Here is an 18950-nt window from a genome sequence, read left to right on the forward strand (position 1 = left end):
AGGCTAGACTTGACACACGAAGATTTTGATATTCGCTAGATTAACTTAGGTCATTATCAAGTGTGAGGTAAATCGATCTTTAGGGTCACATAGTGATGTGATTGATAGTACTCTACCTTTAGGCTTATGTAATCGGGATAGATTAACTACGGGTTACATTAGCGCTATTGGACCTAAAGCCCATTAAAGAAAAATAAGTTTTCTCGATTGTCTGCTAGAGGGTGGTGGAATTCGATAAAATTAGTGGGAGAACAATTAAAATATAAAAGTCCAAAATTTTAATTGTAACGATTATTACGAACTAAACTCTAATTATTGTCTTCTTAAAATTTTCTCATCAACAATGTCCAAACATCCCTTTCCTCTATCCTCGACCAAAACAAACTCACCGGTCCAAACTATTTGGATTGGCTTCGCAATCTGAAACTTGTGCTCCAAGTAGAGGAGACGCAACTGCAAGGCTTACCTCGATCAGAAACGTTCTGAAAAGGGTACGTATTTAGTTGAAGTTAATTTGTCCGTTAAATCTTCTGCTTGGGTATTGGATACTGGTTGTGGCTCAGATCTTTGTAATGATTTGCAGCTCATGACAAGAAGTAGGAAGTTTAATGTGGGTGAGACCTACCTAAGAATGGGCAACGGAGCAAGGGTTGCTGCTGAAGCCATTGGGACAATTTATCTTTCTGTTTTGGATTCTAGTTTTTCCATTGTTTTGAACAATTGTTTATTTGTTGCGTCACTTATTCGAAACCTTATTTCTATTCCTGTTTTGGATAATGAAGGTTTTACTTTTGTTTTTGGAAATTCGATTTGCATTATACAAAAGGATCAAAATGTGATTTGTAAGGGACAACTTATAAACAACTTATATGAACTAAATCCAAATGAAATACCAATTAACGTTATATCAGCAAAACGAAAAGATATAAGTCTTAACCCCGCACAACTTTGGCACGCTCGACTAGGTCACATTTCCTTGAGAAGGATGAACAAGTTTGTTAGTGAAGGAATGTTCTCCTTGAGGACGTTAAATCACTTCAAACTTGTGTATCCTGCCTTAAAGGAAAAATGACCAAGACTCCCTTCAAAGGGAAGATGGAGCGGGCCGAGGGTCTTTTGGATTTGATTCATTCAGACGTGTGTGGTCCACTAAGCGTTAGTGCTAGGGGTGGTTTTAACTACTTCGTTACCTTTACCGATGATTATTCTAGGTATGGTTTCGTATACTTAATGAAGTATAAGTCTGAAACTTTTGAAAAGTTCAAAGATTTTAGACACCAAGTAGAAAACCAACTCGGTAGACGTATTAAGAAACTACGATCTGATCGTGGTGGCGAATACTTAAGTACTGAGTTTATAGACTATCTTAAAGAGAATGGGATTCTGTCTCAATGGACTCCTCCTGGAACTCCTCAACTTAATGGAGTTTCCGAACGTCGGAATCGAACACTGTTAGACATGGTTCGATCTATGATGGGGTTCACCGAGCTACCGGCATACCTGTGGGGTCATGCACTCCTAACTGCCGTGTATTTGCTGAATAGGGTTAATACCAAAGCAGTTAACTCCACACCTTATGGACTTTGGCACTCCAAGAAACCCACGTTTAAACATATTAGGATATGGGGTTGTCCCGCTTACGTGAAGCGGCTAGTGGGAGATAAGTTGGATACAAAATCCGACCTATGCTATTTTGTGGGGTATCCCGAGGATTCCATGGGATACGAATTCTACTATGTTTCCGAGGCAAAGGTGTCCGTCTCGAGAAATGCCGTGTTCCTTGAGAAGGAATTTCTATCGGATAGAAAGGGCAGTGTAGTTGATCTCGAAGAAGTTCGAGAACCACAATCTGAAGTTCAAGCACAACAATCAGATAATGAACCAATTCAACAAACCACTAACATACCTCCTGAACCGTCGCTGCGTAGATCCGAAAGAGTTCGGAGAGCGCCCGATAGGTTATTCCTCGTTGATGAAGTGGACCAAGGATGTGATCCTAGAACTTTCAACGAAGCTGTATCGGATACAGACAAGGGACATTGGCTAAATGCCATGAAATCCGAAATGGACTCTATGTACTCGAACAAGGTATGGACCTTGGTAGATCCACCCGAGGGAATCGTTCCCATAGGCTGCAAGTGGATCTATAAGAAGAAAATTGGAGTAGATGGAAAGGTATCGACCTACAAGGCTAGATTGGTAGCGAAGGGTTATACTCAAAAGCAAGGAGTTGACTATGAGGAAACCTTCTCTCCAGTTGCTATGCTTAAGTCCATTAGGATTTTGCTGGCCATCTCTGCGTGGTATGACTACGAGATATGGCAAATGGATGTGAAGACCACTTTCCTTAATGGGGACATTGAGGAAGAAATTTACATGGCGCAGCCGGAAGGCTTCATATCTTCTGGAGATGAGCAAAAGGTTTGCAAACTCCAGCGATCCATTTATGGATTGAAACAAGCATCCCGTAGTTGGAACAAAAGGTTCGACACAACTATCAAAGAGTTTGAATTTGTGAAAAACCCGGAGGAACCTTGTGTCTACAAGAAGGTTAGTGGGAGTGCAGTGACTTTTCTTGTACTTTATGTTGATGACATACTACTCATTGGGAATGATGTAGGGATGTTGCAGTCGACTAAAGTATGGTTATCCACACGTTTCTCGATGAAGGATTTGGGAGAAGCATCCTACGTATTGGGAATACGGATCTATAGAGATAGATCGAGGAGATTGCTTGGCTTGTCCCAATCCATGTACATAGACACCGTTCTTAAACGGTTTAGCATGGAAGAATCCAAGAAGGGATTCTTGCCAATGTCCCATGGGGTTCGTCTCTCGAAATCCATGCGTCCTCAAACACAAATGGAAATCGAGGAGATGAAAAGGACACCTTATGCATCCGCTATAGGAAGCATAATGTATGGCATGCTGTGTACACGACCTGATATTGCGTATGCTGTGAGCGTCACAAGCAGATATCAGTCCGACCCCGGCCCAGCCCATTGGAAGGCTGTGAAGGACATTCTCAAGTACTTGCGAAGAACTCGAGATTTGTTTTTGGTCTATGGGGATACCGAGTTGAAAATAGAAGGCTTCACGGATTCTAGTTTTCAATCGGACGTGGATGACTCGAAGTCAAACTCGGGGTATATATTCAAGGTCAACGGGGGTGCCGTGTGTTGGAAGAGTTCCAAACAAGGCACGACGGCTGATTCCACAACCGAGGCTGAATATATTGCAGCATCAGATGCTTCAAAGGAAGGGTCATGGATTAGGAAATTCATCCAAGAGTTGGGTGTATTTCCGAACGCTAGCGATCCAGTACGGCTGTACTGCGATAACAACGGAGCCGTAGCACAAGCTAAGGAACCAAGAGCTCATCAGAAGTCGAAGCACGTGTTGAGAAAATACCATGTGATCCGAGAGATCATAGAGAGAGGTGAAGTCAAGCTAGACAGAGTCACCTCGGAGGACAATATTGCAGATCCCTTCACCAAGCCATTGTCAGGATCAGTCCACGAGAAACATCGAGAGTCGATGGGACTTAGATTTATGAGTAGTTGGCTTTAGGTCAAGTGGGAGATTGTTAGAGTAGGTGACCGGCAAGCCAACTTGTGGCTGTGGTCTTTCTCTTTTCTTTGTAATAAAAGAATCGTTTTTCGTTCGTAATAATAAAATATCTTATTTGGCATTCTATATCTGTTATCCCATGCAAGCAGCATAGATATAGTCCTAACGAGTTACTCTATTACTGTGAGTTGATCTAGTAGAATCGTGAGATAACTCAGCAATGTAATGTAACTGTTAAACCTTGTTCCTAGTCGATGGGTTACGCCAATAATGAGGATACCGGCCTTTCCCTTTTGAGACTAGCACTTAGTGTATGTGTACTGCGTCTCATCAGTCCTCGGTGTTGTGACATCGGCATACTTGAGTGGGTGCTCATACTGGATGAGTTCACTGAACTCCCTCGCCCTAGAAATCTATAAGTGGTTCTCATTCATCGAGTAATAGGTTTCTAAGATATAGTTGTACACCATTAGTCCTTAAGACCCAGACATCACCGTGACTTCACTAGAGGACCGATTGTATCGTGACCTGTCCCTGAGTCCCACCGCGGACCGCTCCAAGGGCCAACGTTCGTGCAATCCGAAATCTAGTGTGAAGTCTGTGCATTGTAGTAGGGGATTCGAGCGCTTGAGTAGTCATGGATGTCCTGTGTGTTCTGACGGTTTATAATCCATGGAATCTCTGGCCAGAGTTGATAGTGGGGTGATTAGGGAAATGTGTTTCCCTAAGTCGCACACGAACGGATTTATAATACCTAGAACGTTCGCACGGTTATTGAACTTTATAAGAGGTCTCGGTGAACCAATGCCTCTAGTTCAATCGGGACATGTGCTACGAAGGGATCGTACTGTACGCTAACTATATCATAAGGTTCTTGCAGGCACTTCATTTGTATCTAGGGAATCATGATGCGTAGTTGCTAGACGCCAATCTTGATTCGTTGGGCACCGATTTGATCGGGGATTAGGTAAAATGAGTTTTACTCTAATCGGGACTCTTGGGAGGAGTTCATATAAGAACAATGTGTTGTTCGAATCACAAAGAGTTGTGAGCCCACGGCTAGCATACACCTGAACCATTGAGGGTCACACTTCTCGTGTAATATAGATCCTTGATAACAACAAGCGTAGATTAATGTGTTAATCTTTGAACGATTGGATGTCGATATGATTGAATCCAAGATTCGTAATTGTGGATTGCGAATCGGAATAAACGTAGAGAAAGAGAGAAATGTGGAATTTAGTGAACTTTCTAAATTGGGAAGTTTCCCGATTTAGCAAGTCCACTGAAGTGGAAGTTTCCAATTTTGGAAATTGGAAATTTCGAAGAGGCACTCGTATCGACGAGGACTTTGAGCTCGTCACAAATATAATTTTGTTATAATTTTGTGGACGATCGTTTATTAGAAACGAGGCCGACGAGGGAATGGGCTTAATGCATCAGTGGGTCAAGCCCAATGACTTAAGCCCGCTAGGGTTGAAAACCCTAGGTATAAATAGACCTCAAACAAGAGTTTGAGATCAGATTTTACACACCAAAACCCTAGCCGCTCAGCCCCATTCGGCCGTTGCATCTCCGCCGCGCCACCGCCGACCACCGCCGGGAAACCGCCGGTTTTTCTCCTCTTTCTCCTTCGTTTTATTCGTGTTGTTATCTAACTCGTTTACATCTAGTGCTGTAGTTCGAGTGGGTCGAAAATACGAGGTGAAACCTAATTGGAGAGGAGCTGCTGCCCCGACGAATCCACGCACCGCCGCACGCGCCGCACCGCCGCTCACGCGCCGCCGCTGCCGCTGCCACGCGCCGCCGCTGCTGCTGCCGTTCGTCGCCGCTCGTTGCTTGCTGGATCAGCTTGTTCCAGCCGTGAGGTGCAGCCCTGAGGATTGGTAATTAGCAGCTTGTACGTGACTCGTTCTAGGATTTCGATTCGTCGAAATCGCACGCTACAAGAGGTAATTAAATCGGAACTTTCGTAATTCGATTCGAACATGTTTGTATGATTATTAATTTACGAGCATGAGTAATATGTGATTACGTGTTTCGATTTCATTAAATGATGAATAAGCATGTTTCGTGATTTTTCGGTTTTATGTATTTTTCAATTAAATCGAAAATTACCATATGTATGGCGGAAGCGTTAAGGTACGTTGACTATGTGATTAGTATTGCATGTAATCGAAACTAGTTCGATATAAAATTTTAAATTCCGCTGCGTATACATGCACGATCCCCAACAGTGGTATCAGAGCCACGGGTTAATCGTTTATTTGTCAACGTGTTTATCGTTTTCGAAAGCATGCTTCGATTTGTTGAATTGTTGAATTTTTGGTGTTATCAAATTGGGTGGTTTAATATTAATTAAATATTTTGAATATTTCAGAAAATATAAAAAAATTTAATTTTTGAAAAAACTCGTTTTTCTGCTGTTTTTCCCCAGCTGACCGAACCGGTCCGGTCCGACCGGTCCGGTCAGCACAAACAAAAAAAAAAAAAAAAAAATTATTTTGATTTTCTGAGAATTAATATTAAAATTAATTGATTTGTAATTTTTGAAATTATTTATCAATTAAACCCAATTAGATAATTGATCCATTAATTTAATTTGAATTCAAAGAATAGTGTTGGATTAATTATTTAATTTAATCGTTAAATTAGTTTAATTAATGGAACACAAATTAGATGGCAAACAATTAATGGACTTCATTCTTATTTGAATGATTTATGAATGAAAGAAGTCCGTTAATTATATTTGCAATTAATCGTATTTATTAATTAATTCATGAGATGAATAATTGTGATTAAGTACGATGATGATCGTATGTCTCTCTTAGGATCAATATGCGTTTCCACATACCTAGAGAACATAGTTGTAGGAATCACAAACGATCATAACCTAAAACTTCCGATGAGCTAATAAGATTTAAAAAAATAAAATCCCTCATTCTTAACCAAGAATAATTATCAAGCTATAAAGAAAAACCAAATTGTTGAATTTTTCTTTCCTTCTACCAACAATTAAATTATGTGTAGCCTCTCATAATAGTGCAGTAAGCCGTGTTAGCGGGGAGTGCTATTGTGGGATAAGCTGTAATTTAATTGACATTAGATGGAGATACGGTCATAGATAAAATTATGTTGGATTAATGTGGTCGGCTAGATTAACTAGGGATTGCATTAGTTTGATATAGTTGGATCTATGACATCTCATATTGGTAGGCTAGACTTGACACACGAAGATTTTGATATTCGCTAGATTAACTTAGGTCATTATCAAGTGTGAGGTAAATCGATCTTTAGGGTCACATAGTGATGTGATTGATAGTACTCTACCTTTAGGCTTATGTAATCGGGATAGATTAACTACGGGTTACATTAGCGCTATTGGACCTAAAGCCCATTAAAGAAAAATAAGTTTTCTCGATTGTCTGCTAGAGGGTGGTGGAATTCGATAAAATTAGTGGGAGAACAATTAAAATATAAAAGTCCAAAATTTTAATTGTAACGATTATTACGAACTAAACTCTAATTATTGTCTTCTTAAAATTTTCTCATCAACAATGTCCAAACATCCCTTTCCTCTATCCTCGACCAAAACAAACTCACCGGTCCAAACTATTTGGATTGGCTTCGCAATCTGAAACTTGTGCTCCAAGTAGAGGAGACGCAACTGCAAGGCTTACCTCGATCAGAAACGTTCTGAAAAGGGTACGTATTTAGTTGAAGTTAATTTGTCCGTTAAATCTTCTGCTTGGGTATTGGATACTGGTTGTGGCTCAGATCTTTGTAATGATTTGCAGCTCATGACAAGAAGTAGGAAGTTTAATGTGGGTGAGACCTACCTAAGAATGGGCAACGGAGCAAGGGTTGCTGCTGAAGCCATTGGGACAATTTATCTTTCTGTTTTGGATTCTAGTTTTTCCATTGTTTTGAACAATTGTTTATTTGTTGCGTCACTTATTCGAAACCTTATTTCTATTCCTGTTTTGGATAATGAAGGTTTTACTTTTGTTTTTGGAAATTCGATTTGCATTATACAAAAGGATCAAAATGTGATTTGTAAGGGACAACTTATAAACAACTTATATGAACTAAATCCAAATGAAATACCAATTAACGTTATATCAGCAAAACGAAAAGATATAAGTCTTAACCCCGCACAACTTTGGCACGCTCGACTAGGTCACATTTCCTTGAGAAGGATGAACAAGTTTGTTAGTGAAGGAATGTTCTCCTTGAGGACGTTAAATCACTTCAAACTTGTGTATCCTGCCTTAAAGGAAAAATGACCAAGACTCCCTTCAAAGGGAAGATGGAGCGGGCCGAGGGTCTTTTGGATTTGATTCATTCAGACGTGTGTGGTCCACTAAGCGTTAGTGCTAGGGGTGGTTTTAACTACTTCGTTACCTTTACCGATGATTATTCTAGGTATGGTTTCGTATACTTAATGAAGTATAAGTCTGAAACTTTTGAAAAGTTCAAAGATTTTAGACACCAAGTAGAAAACCAACTCGGTAGACGTATTAAGAAACTACGATCCGATCGTGGTGGCGAATACTTAAGTACTGAGTTTATAGACTATCTTAAAGAGAATGGGATTCTGTCTCAATGGACTCCTCCTGGAACTCCTCAACTTAATGGAGTTTCCGAACGTCGGAATCGAACACTGTTAGACATGGTTCGATCTATGATGGGGTTCACCGAGCTACCGGCATACCTGTGGGGTCATGCACTCCTAACTGCCGTGTATTTGCTGAATAGGGTTAATACCAAAGCAGTTAACTCCACACCTTATGGACTTTGGCACTCCAAGAAACCCACGTTTAAACATATTAGGATATGGGGTTGTCCCGCTTACGTGAAGCGGCTAGTGGGAGATAAGTTGGATACAAAATCCGACCTATGCTATTTTGTGGGGTATCCCGAGGATTCCATGGGATACGAATTCTACTATGTTTCCGAGGCAAAGGTGTCCGTCTCGAGAAATGCCGTGTTCCTTGAGAAGGAATTTCTATCGGATAGAAAGGGCAGTGTAGTTGATCTCGAAGAAGTTCGAGAACCACAATCTGAAGTTCAAGCACAACAATCAGATAATGAACCAATTCAACAAACCACTAACATACCTCCTGAACCGTCGCTGCGTAGATCCGAAAGAGTTCGGAGAGCGCCCGATAGGTTATTCCTCGTTGATGAAGTGGACCAAGGATGTGATCCTAGAACTTTCAACGAAGCTGTATCGGATACAGACAAGGGACATTGGCTAAATGCCATGAAATCCGAAATGGACTCTATGTACTCGAACAAGGTATGGACCTTGGTAGATCCACCCGAGGGAATCGTTCCCATAGGCTGCAAGTGGATCTATAAGAAGAAAATTGGAGTAGATGGAAAGGTATCGACCTACAAGGCTAGATTGGTAGCGAAGGGTTATACTCAAAAGCAAGGAGTTGACTATGAGGAAACCTTCTCTCCAGTTGCTATGCTTAAGTCCATTAGGATTTTGCTGGCCATCTCTGCGTGGTATGACTACGAGATATGGCAAATGGATGTGAAGACCACTTTCCTTAATGGGGACATTGAGGAAGAAATTTACATGGCGCAGCCGGAAGGCTTCATATCTTCTGGAGATGAGCAAAAGGTTTGCAAACTCCAGCGATCCATTTATGGATTGAAACAAGCATCCCGTAGTTGGAACAAAAGGTTCGACACAACTATCAAAGAGTTTGAATTTGTGAAAAACCCGGAGGAACCTTGTGTCTACAAGAAGGTTAGTGGGAGTGCAGTGACTTTTCTTGTACTTTATGTTGATGACATACTACTCATTGGGAATGATGTAGGGATGTTGCAGTCGACTAAAGTATGGTTATCCACACGTTTCTCGATGAAGGATTTGGGAGAAGCATCCTACGTATTGGGAATACGGATCTATAGAGATAGATCGAGGAGATTGCTTGGCTTGTCCCAATCCATGTACATAGACACCGTTCTTAAACGGTTTAGCATGGAAGAATCCAAGAAGGGATTCTTGCCAATGTCCCATGGGGTTCGTCTCTCGAAATCCATGCGTCCTCAAACACAAATGGAAATCGAGGAGATGAAAAGGACACCTTATGCATCCGCTATAGGAAGCATAATGTATGCATGCTGTGTACACGACCTGATATTGCGTATGCTGTGAGCGTCACAAGCAGATATCAGTCCGACCCCGGCCCAGCCCATTGGAAGGCTGTGAAGGACATTCTCAAGTACTTGCGAAGAACTCGAGATTTGTTTTTGGTCTATGGGGATACCGAGTTGAAAATAGAAGGCTTCACGGATTCTAGTTTTCAATCGGACGTGGATGACTCGAAGTCAAACTCGGGGTATATATTCAAGGTCAACGGGGGTGCCGTGTGTTGGAAGAGTTCCAAACAAGGCACGACGGCTGATTCCACCACCGAGGCTGAATATATTGCAGCATCAGATGCTTCAAAGGAAGGGTCATGGATTAGGAAATTCATCCAAGAGTTGGGTGTATTTCCGAACGCTAGCGATCCAGTACGGCTGTACTGCGATAACAACGGAGCCGTAGCACAAGCTAAGGAACCAAGAGCTCATCAGAAGTCGAAGCACGTGTTGAGAAAATACCATGTGATCCGAGAGATCATAGAGAGAGGTGAAGTCAAGCTAGACAGAGTCACCTCGGAGGACAATATTGCAGATCCCTTCACCAAGCCATTGTCAGGATCAGTCCACGAGAAACATCGAGAGTCGATGGGACTTAGATTTATGAGTAGTTGGCTTTAGGTCAAGTGGGAGATTGTTAGAGTAGGTGACCGGCAAGCCAACTTGTGGCTGTGGTCTTTCTCTTTTCTTTGTAATAAAACAATCGTTTTTCGTTCGTAATAATAAAATATCTTATTTGGCATTCTATATCTGTTATCCCATGCAAGCAGCATAGATATAGTCCTAACGAGTTACTCTATTACTGTGAGTTGATCTAGTAGAATCGTGAGATAACTCAGCAATGTAATGTAACTGTTAAACCTTGTTCCTAGTCGATGGGTTACGCCAATAATGAGGATACCGGCCTTTCCCTTTTGAGACTAGCACTTAGTGTATGTGTACTGCGTCTCATCAGTCCTCGGTGTTGTGACATCGGCATACTTGAGTGGGTGCTCATACTGGATGAGTTCACTGAACTCCCTCGCCCTAGAAATCTATAAGTGGTTCTCATTCATCGAGTAATAGGTTTCTAAGATATAGTTGTACACCATTAGTCCTTAAGACCCAGACATCACCGTGACTTCACTAGAGGACCGATTGTATCGTGACCTGTCCCTGAGTCCCACCGCGGACCGCTCCAAGGGCCAACGTTCGTGCAATCCGAAATCTAGTGTGAAGTCTGTGCATTGTAGTAGGGGATTCGAGCGCTTGAGTAGTCATGGATGTCCTGTGTGTTCTGACGGTTTATAATCCATGGAATCTCTGGCCAGAGTTGATAGTGGGGTGATTAGGGAAATGTGTTTCCCTAAGTCGCACACGAACGGATTTATAATACCTAGAACGTTCGCACGGTTATTGAACTTTATAAGAGGTCTCGGTGAACCAATGCCTCTAGTTCAATCGGGACATGTGCTACGAAGGGATCGTACTGTACGCTAACTATATCATAAGGTTCTTGCAGGCACTTCATTTGTATCTAGGGAATCATGATGCGTAGTTGCTAGACGCCAATCTTGATTCGTTGGGCACCGATTTGATCGGGGATTAGGTAAAATGAGTTTTACTCTAATCGGGACTCTTGGGAGGAGTTCATATAAGAACAATGTGTTGTTCGAATCACAAAGAGTTGTGAGCCCACGGCTAGCATACACCTGAACCATTGAGGGTCACACTTCTCGTGTAATATAGATCCTTGATAACAACAAGCGTAGATTAATGTGTTAATCTTTGAACGATTGGATGTCGATATGATTGAATCCAAGATTCGTAATTGTGGATTGCGAATCGGAATAAACGTAGAGAAAGAGAGAAATGTGGAATTTAGTGAACTTTCTAAATTGGGAAGTTTCCCGATTTAGCAAGTCCACTGAAGTGGAAGTTTCCAATTTTGGAAATTGGAAATTTCGAAGAGGCACTCGTATCGACGAGGACTTTGAGCTCGTCACAAATATAATTTTGTTATAATTTTGTGGACGATCGTTTATTAGAAACGAGGCCGACGAGGGAATGGGCTTAATGCATCAGTGGGTCAAGCCCAATGACTTAAGCCCGCTAGGGTTGAAAACCCTAGGTATAAATAGACCTCAAACAAGAGTTTGAGATCAGATTTTACACACCAAAACCCTAGCCGCTCAGCCCCATTCGGCCGTTGCATCTCCGCCGCGCCACCGCCGACCACCGCCGGGAAACCGCCGGTTTTTCTCCTCTTTCTCCTTCGTTTTATTCGTGTTGTTATCTAACTCGTTTACATCTAGTGCTGTAGTTCGAGTGGGTCGAAAATACGAGGTGAAACCTAATTGGAGAGGAGCTGCTGCCCCGACGAATCCACGCACCGCCGCACGCGCCGCACCGCCGCTCACGCGCCGCCGCTGCCGCTGCCACGCGCCGCCGCTGCTGCTGCCGTTCGTCGCCGCTCGTTGCTTGCTGGATCAGCTTGTTCCAGCCGTGAGGTGCAGCCCTGAGGATTGGTAATTAGCAGCTTGTACGTGACTCGTTCTAGGATTTCGATTCGTCGAAATCGCACGCTACAAGAGGTAATTAAATCGGAACTTTCGTAATTCGATTCGAACATGTTTGTATGATTATTAATTTACGAGCATGAGTAATATGTGATTACGTGTTTCGATTTCATTAAATGATGAATAAGCATGTTTCGTGATTTTTCGGTTTTATGTATTTTTCAATTAAATCGAAAATTACCATATGTATGGCGGAAGCGTTAAGGTACGTTGACTATGTGATTAGTATTGCATGTAATCGAAACTAGTTCGATATAAAATTTTAAATTCCGCTGCGTATACATGCACGATCCCCAACAGGTGTACGACAGCGGTAAGATGACAAGTGTCGATATTATCCGTAGAGTTTTTTATCACGTCCAAAGCATGGGCGTGGTACATGTGCCACGGCAGCCTTCCACGAAAAATTAACGGCTGCAAGTGGAGGCTAGGGGTTTTCGATTCTCTACAATACCAGTGAAACGAGGGGACTGATATAAATAGGAATGTCCGAGCATTGGAGAATACAAACTAAATACAGATGGTCCGGCTACGACAGAGCACTGTACTGGTGGAGGTATTATTCGAGACTCGGGAGGTTATATTGTTGTTGGTTTCTCTACCTTCTTTGGCATGGGTTCAAATAACTATGCGGAGTTTCTCGCCGTAGTTCATGGGATGCAATTATGTAAATTGTTGAGTGTTAATTCGGTTACGGTTGATGTTGAGTGTAGATTTTACACCCAATACGTTTACTTTACGTGGATCTTTTGTTTAGATTTAATTATATTTGTGCTTTAATTGATTGATTTTGTGTTTTATAGGTGAAAAACGAGAATTAAGTGTCCATGAAGGAAAAGAGATCAAGAAGAAAAGAAAAAGTTGCAAATAAGAAATAAATCAAATTGGAAGAAGGAATATTGCAACAGCTTTGGCAGTATCCACCATTTCAAGCATATCTCTCTCATACAAACTCCAAATCACCTGATTTACGCGGCATTGGAAAGCTCATTAAAGAGCTACAATGTTTATTTCACCCAACATTCCGAAATTCGGACTCCAACATGGTCAAAAATCGGAATCAAAACCGACTGAAGTGCAGAAAAGCTTCGGACGGTCGTCCCAATTTTGTACTACAATCTGGAATGGCCGTCCCATCATGCAAAGTTGAGCAGTAGGCTACGAAAAAAGAGACAGTCGTCCCAAAATGGCCTAAAATCTCAGACGGCCGTCCGAGACCCCGATTCTACACAGTTTGGAAGTTTTAATTGCACAAGGATGCTCTTTCCTTTTGATCAAGTCTTAACCACTATATAAACACAATTCAATGGGATCAAAGGAAGAAAAATTTTACACCATAAAACGCAAAGAACGAAGATCGAAGACTCAAACATACTTTTTCTTATTTATTTTATTAATTCTATTTTGTTTATGATAAGAATTACGAGTAGCTAAAGTCTTTAGTTTTTAGTATTTTATTCGAACCCTATGTGGGATTTGTGAACCCAATTTTATGATTTTATACAAGTATTAATTTGGATTATTTCTTCTACTTGATTTATTAAGTGCATGAACTTGATACTTTTACGTAGGGCTGGAAAAAAAATACCGATTACCATATACCATGGTATACCAACCAAGGATTACCGAAAAATTACCGAAACAACGGTTACCATTGTCTACGGTACGGCATTAGTACCGTACCATTACAATATGGTACGGTATTGGTATTGTGTTTCTAATACCACGGTAATACCGTACCGTACCGCAATTTATATTTTAATCCGATTAATATATTTTTTTCGATATTATTTTTTGTAATTCTATTTTGTTTACTTTTATTAAAGCCTTTTGTTCACGTTTCACGCCTCTGTTCAAACCCCTGTTTTTTTTGTGCTTTGGTTATCACTGTGTCAACGGCGACTGACGTGGAGACGTGGAACGGGGACTGACGTGGCGGCGGCGACGGCGACGGAGATTGAAACAGACGAGGAAGTTAACTGCACATACGGCGATGGACATTCAAACATACGGTTCGTTTTTTTTCTACTGATTTTCGAAAATAGTTTTTTGTCGATTTTGTTATGTGTTTTAGGGTTAAAATGATCACGTTCGTTTCGATTTTTCAATTTTTTGTTGTTTTTGTTTGTTACGTATATGTTTTCGCCCGTAGTGTGGTTTTGATGATCCGATCCTAATTTCCAGTCGTTTTTGTGCTAAAAGTCGATGTAAACAGAGCCTCTGTTTGTTCATATGTGTAATTATGTTAAAATGATCACGTTCGTTTCGATTTTTCAATTTTTTTGTTTTTGTTTGTTACGTATATGTTTTCGCCCGTAGTGTGGTTTTGATGATCCGATCCTAATTTCCAGTCGTTTTTGTGCTAAAAGTCGATGTAAACAGAGCCTCTGTTTGTTCATATGTGTAATTATGTTAAACTGGTCCATTTTTTGTAGATTCTATGTGTAAACAGAGAGAGCTTTGATCTGTTTGCTATGTAATTAATTGCATAGTCGTTTTAATATGCGCACAGTCGATTTACTGTGTTTCTTTACTATACAGATGTATGTCTCACACAGAATTTTGTTGAGGTTTGGATGCTTAATTGCAGTTAAAAGGTGTTCGGAATCTTTGAAATTAGAAGAGCTGGTGGAATTTGTCATTCTTAAATGGAAACAGTTGAAAAAATGTAATATTACGTTAATGTATATCCTTGCGGATTACGGCGAGTGTATTCTGTCGGACGATGATGACATGGTTTCGATGTTTGATATGATGAAGTTGTTGTCATTAGAGTGTATTGAGGTTATTGTGAAAGAGAATAATCGGTTTCTGGTGGGCGCAAATCCTTTATGTGTTGACCATGTTCAATTACCCGTAGCACAGTACAATAGGAGTGTGGTTGTGAATGAGATGAATGTTGAGGGAGTCGTTGACACTTCGGTTGGTAAGAAATTGTTGAGTGCTGAGTGGGTTCATTTGATTAAAGAGGTATGACAAGTTTTTTTGGGTGGAGTTGATGAATTTAGAAAATGCTTGATTAAGTTTTCGGTTGAGATGGGATTTGAGTTTGCGTATGTGAAGAACGAGTCGTACAGAGTGACTGGTGAATGTAGATTTAAACATGAGGCTCAGTGTTCGTGGAGGATTCATGCTTCTATTTCTAAATCGAATGGTTCTTGTTACATTCGAAAGTACAACAAAGAGCATCAATGTGGCATGTTTTTTGGTACTGTAAGTAGGAGGAGAATGACGTCGCGTGTCATAATTGATTTGATAGAAGGTGATATCAGGGCAATGCCAGGTATTACGCCTCGTGAGGTTCAAAAACAGGTGAAGGAAAAATTTGGCGTTGAGATTAGTTATTTTGTTGCGTGGAAATCTACTGATGCGGGTCGAAATAGGATTTTCGGGGACCACAGCAGCTCGTATGCATACCTGCCGTCATATTTTGCTGAAGCTGAGAGGACGAACCCCGGAAGCATATTCAATTTGGATATCGATGAGTCCAAGCGAATTTTCCCCGAATGTTTTTTTGCCTTTGCAGCTTTCTTGGTAGGATTCAAGTCATGCCGCCCCGTGGTGATGCTTGATGGGACTTTTTTGAAGGGTAAGCACAAGGGGATCCTGTTGAGTGCTATTGGGAAAGACGGTGATGAAGGTAAACTGTGAACATGCAATATTAATGCACAGTCCAATAGTATATGCATAGTCGATTAATGTTTTCTGTTTTTTTTTTTTTTTGGTAGGTCTGTTTCCTATTGCTTTTGGAATTGTAAGTGAAGAAACTGATTGTAACTGGTCTTGGTTTTTGAACCACTTTCAAGATGTTGTTGGGACTGACCGGTCGTTGATTTTTGTTTCTGATCGTAACCATGGGATTCTTGAAGGAGTTAGGCAAATTTTTCCAGATGCTTTACACGGCTACTGTTACAAACATTTGACCCGCAATTTGCAGCACAGGTTCAGGGGTGTTGCTCCAAACTTTCGTGACGCGGTACTGGCACAATTTGCAAATTGTGCTTATGCGGTTACGAAGGAAGATTTTGCCCGCTGTATCCAGAAGTTGAGAGCTACTGGCGGCAAGAAAGTGTGCAATTTTTTAGATGGTATTCCAAAGGAGAAGTGGGCAAATGCACATTTTGAGGGTCTGAGGTATGGTCAAATGACATCGAATGGGTGTGAGTCGTGGAATTCTCAGGTTGACGATGAACGGTACCTGCCTATTACTAGCTTGATTGACGGGATTAGAATGTTGTTGATGGAACAACTTAGTGATCGACCGGGGGATGGAAATAGGTGGACAACTGTGCTGACCGAATCCGTTGACAAAAAAATGAGACAGCTAGTTGATAAAGGGAGGACATAGGAACGTAAAAAGTCGTCGGAAACTGTGTATGAAGTTTTATCGACGCCGAATGTTGTTGTGGATCTGCGAGAGAGAGTGTGTTTGTGTAAGCTTTGGCAAATCTACGAGCTTCCATGTGCACACGCTGCTGTTGTGATTTTCTTAGAAATAGGTGGTGGTTACGAATATATTGATAAATGGTTTCATAGATCAACTTTTGTCCAAAGTTATTCTGGTTCAGTTGTGCCGTTTGTTAGACTGGATAATGACATTGCAGATAGTGACATTGGGCCACCTGAGTATCATCCATCGCGTGGCAGGCCTAAACGGAAGAGGATCCCTTCTAATAGGGAGTTTACATCTCGAAAAATGAGATGCAGCCGTTGCAAAGAAGTTGGGAATCATAACAAGAAAACATGCCGGAAATGATTTTATTTTTCTTGAACTTTATGATGTTTTCACGATTTTTATGATGTTTTTCACAATTTTTATGATGTTTTCACAATTTTTATGATGCATAGTCGATTAGTGAAACAATAATAGTCGATTAATGAAACCATATATGTGGTTCATAGTTTTAAGATTTTTTTTAGCAGTTTGTGTTCTTTTGAACTTGTGTTTTTATTGTGGGTTTATACAGTGGGACAAAATGTTTTTTTATTCTGGTTTTAGATTTTTTTTCACAAGGGAGCAAAATGGTGTCAGCAGGGGACAAATTTTATTCTGTTTTTGTACTACGTAGTCGATTAGTGAAACCTAATAGTCGAATAGTGAAACATTATATGTGGTTCACAGTTTTAAACATTATATGGTTTTTTATGATTGTGTTTTTGTGAACTTGTGTGTATTGTTTTTTAGTGTTATAAATGGGGACAAAATATTTTCAGTGATACATAAATTTCAATACACAAATTCATGAATCCTACATGTTTCTGAATAGTTAAACAAGGATAGTCGAATAGTCGAATAGTTAAACAAGGATAGTCGATTAATAAATCCTACATGTTTTGAATACAAGAAAGAATATTAGACACTACTAGTTTTTTTTCAACAAATCATAAATTTCAATAAGCTCTCAAGCATTCCTTGCTGGTTTGGTGTAGTATTTGTCTCCACCATACTTTAAGAATGTGTCCACGATGACCCCACGCAGCTTTGGTATTTCTTTCTTCATGTCCTTGGGGGTGTCGAGTGGATGTTGTAAGAAAAGTTGCTTGATCAGGTACAAGACAAAGAGGCCACAGTCTCTTCCATTATTTTGCTGCGGGGAGGATATCACGTCAACAACAGGCATGTCAAAGTTGACGTCTATGTTGTACTTTGCAGCTGACAGCTTCATTGCTTCCTTCTGTTATAAGCAACATGAAATTTAGAGTTAATTGTAAAGTATCAATCAATTTTTTTGCTTTTTAAAATATTATGTTTTGTTTTGCTAACCATGTCTAATGCGTCGATAAAATATTTGTCGGAAGTGGAATCCATCTCATCATTCTTCCTTCTCGGACGCAACGAGTTGTAGTAACTCCATGTTTCTTGTAGTCTGTCGAAAACAAGCAGAGTGAAGTGGTTGGCCACCTTGTTTGGATTTGTACCTGAATGCAACGGGAATATAATGTATCTGTGATCGTCCAAGTTCGGGGGTAGCTCAAACGTTCTGTCCGGTCTGTTTGGGTGCCTAATGTCATTCTGTGAAACAATATATATATAGATTAGTGTTTTGCGACCAAACATAATGTGATTTTTTTTGATTAGTTTGCGATTAAACTGTCTTACCAGAAGCAAACATGGGAAAACATAGCTTTCCCCACTCAAGTCAGGATGGGCTCCACGTTTGAATTTGCCGTTTGCTTGCTCAATCATCAAAATCTCACAGAAGGAGTCTAACGGCTTTTTTTCATGAAAAGATAACAGAGCAATTAATATTATATTTCATTTATTAGAATAATTCTTTTTAATTTTACTTAATGCGCTGTAGATCATTTCATTCCTTATGATGGTGAACAAGTCTTCAATCTGCACAATTTTTTTGCCATCTGCACTCCTCCAGTACAGCCGTCTGTACAAAAAACAAGTAGATTTTTTAATTGACTATGGCTTATAAGTGATAGTCGATTAATATTCATATAACACAGTCGATTAATACAAAGAGTTACTTACCCCATTTTATCCCCAGCTGTGGTTGCTATGAAATTGAGCAGTTGCTGGCCAGTCTCTGACATCTACTTGTAGGTTGTGTAACTCTTGTATGTTTTTGCAACTTTCAAAACTGTTCTAGGTGAGACGGTGGATTTTTTTGATCGTGTGCGCCCAGAGACAACGGGTTTGGGTTCAAT

At 40.6% G+C, this 18950-nt stretch overlaps 1 protein-coding gene across 1 annotated transcript; it reads left to right on the forward strand.

The window, feature by feature from the left end:
• Positions 1-14972: 14972 nt before the first annotated feature.
• Positions 14973-17016, forward strand: LOC105954130 (uncharacterized). The gene is made up of 3 exons (XM_088817901.1): positions 14973-15260; positions 15354-15930; positions 16019-17016. The coding sequence occupies exons 1-3, from the start codon at positions 14973-14975 to the stop codon at positions 16636-16638; spliced, it is 1485 nt and encodes a 494-aa protein (XP_088674027.1). The 3' UTR covers positions 16639-17016.
• Positions 17017-18950: the final 1934 nt, after the last annotated feature.

The sequence above is a fragment of the Erythranthe guttata genome, chromosome 5 (genome assembly GCF_056151865.1).
Source record: "Erythranthe guttata isolate IM_541 chromosome 5, IM_541, whole genome shotgun sequence".
Lineage (NCBI taxonomy): Eukaryota > Viridiplantae > Streptophyta > Magnoliopsida > Lamiales > Phrymaceae > Erythranthe > Erythranthe guttata.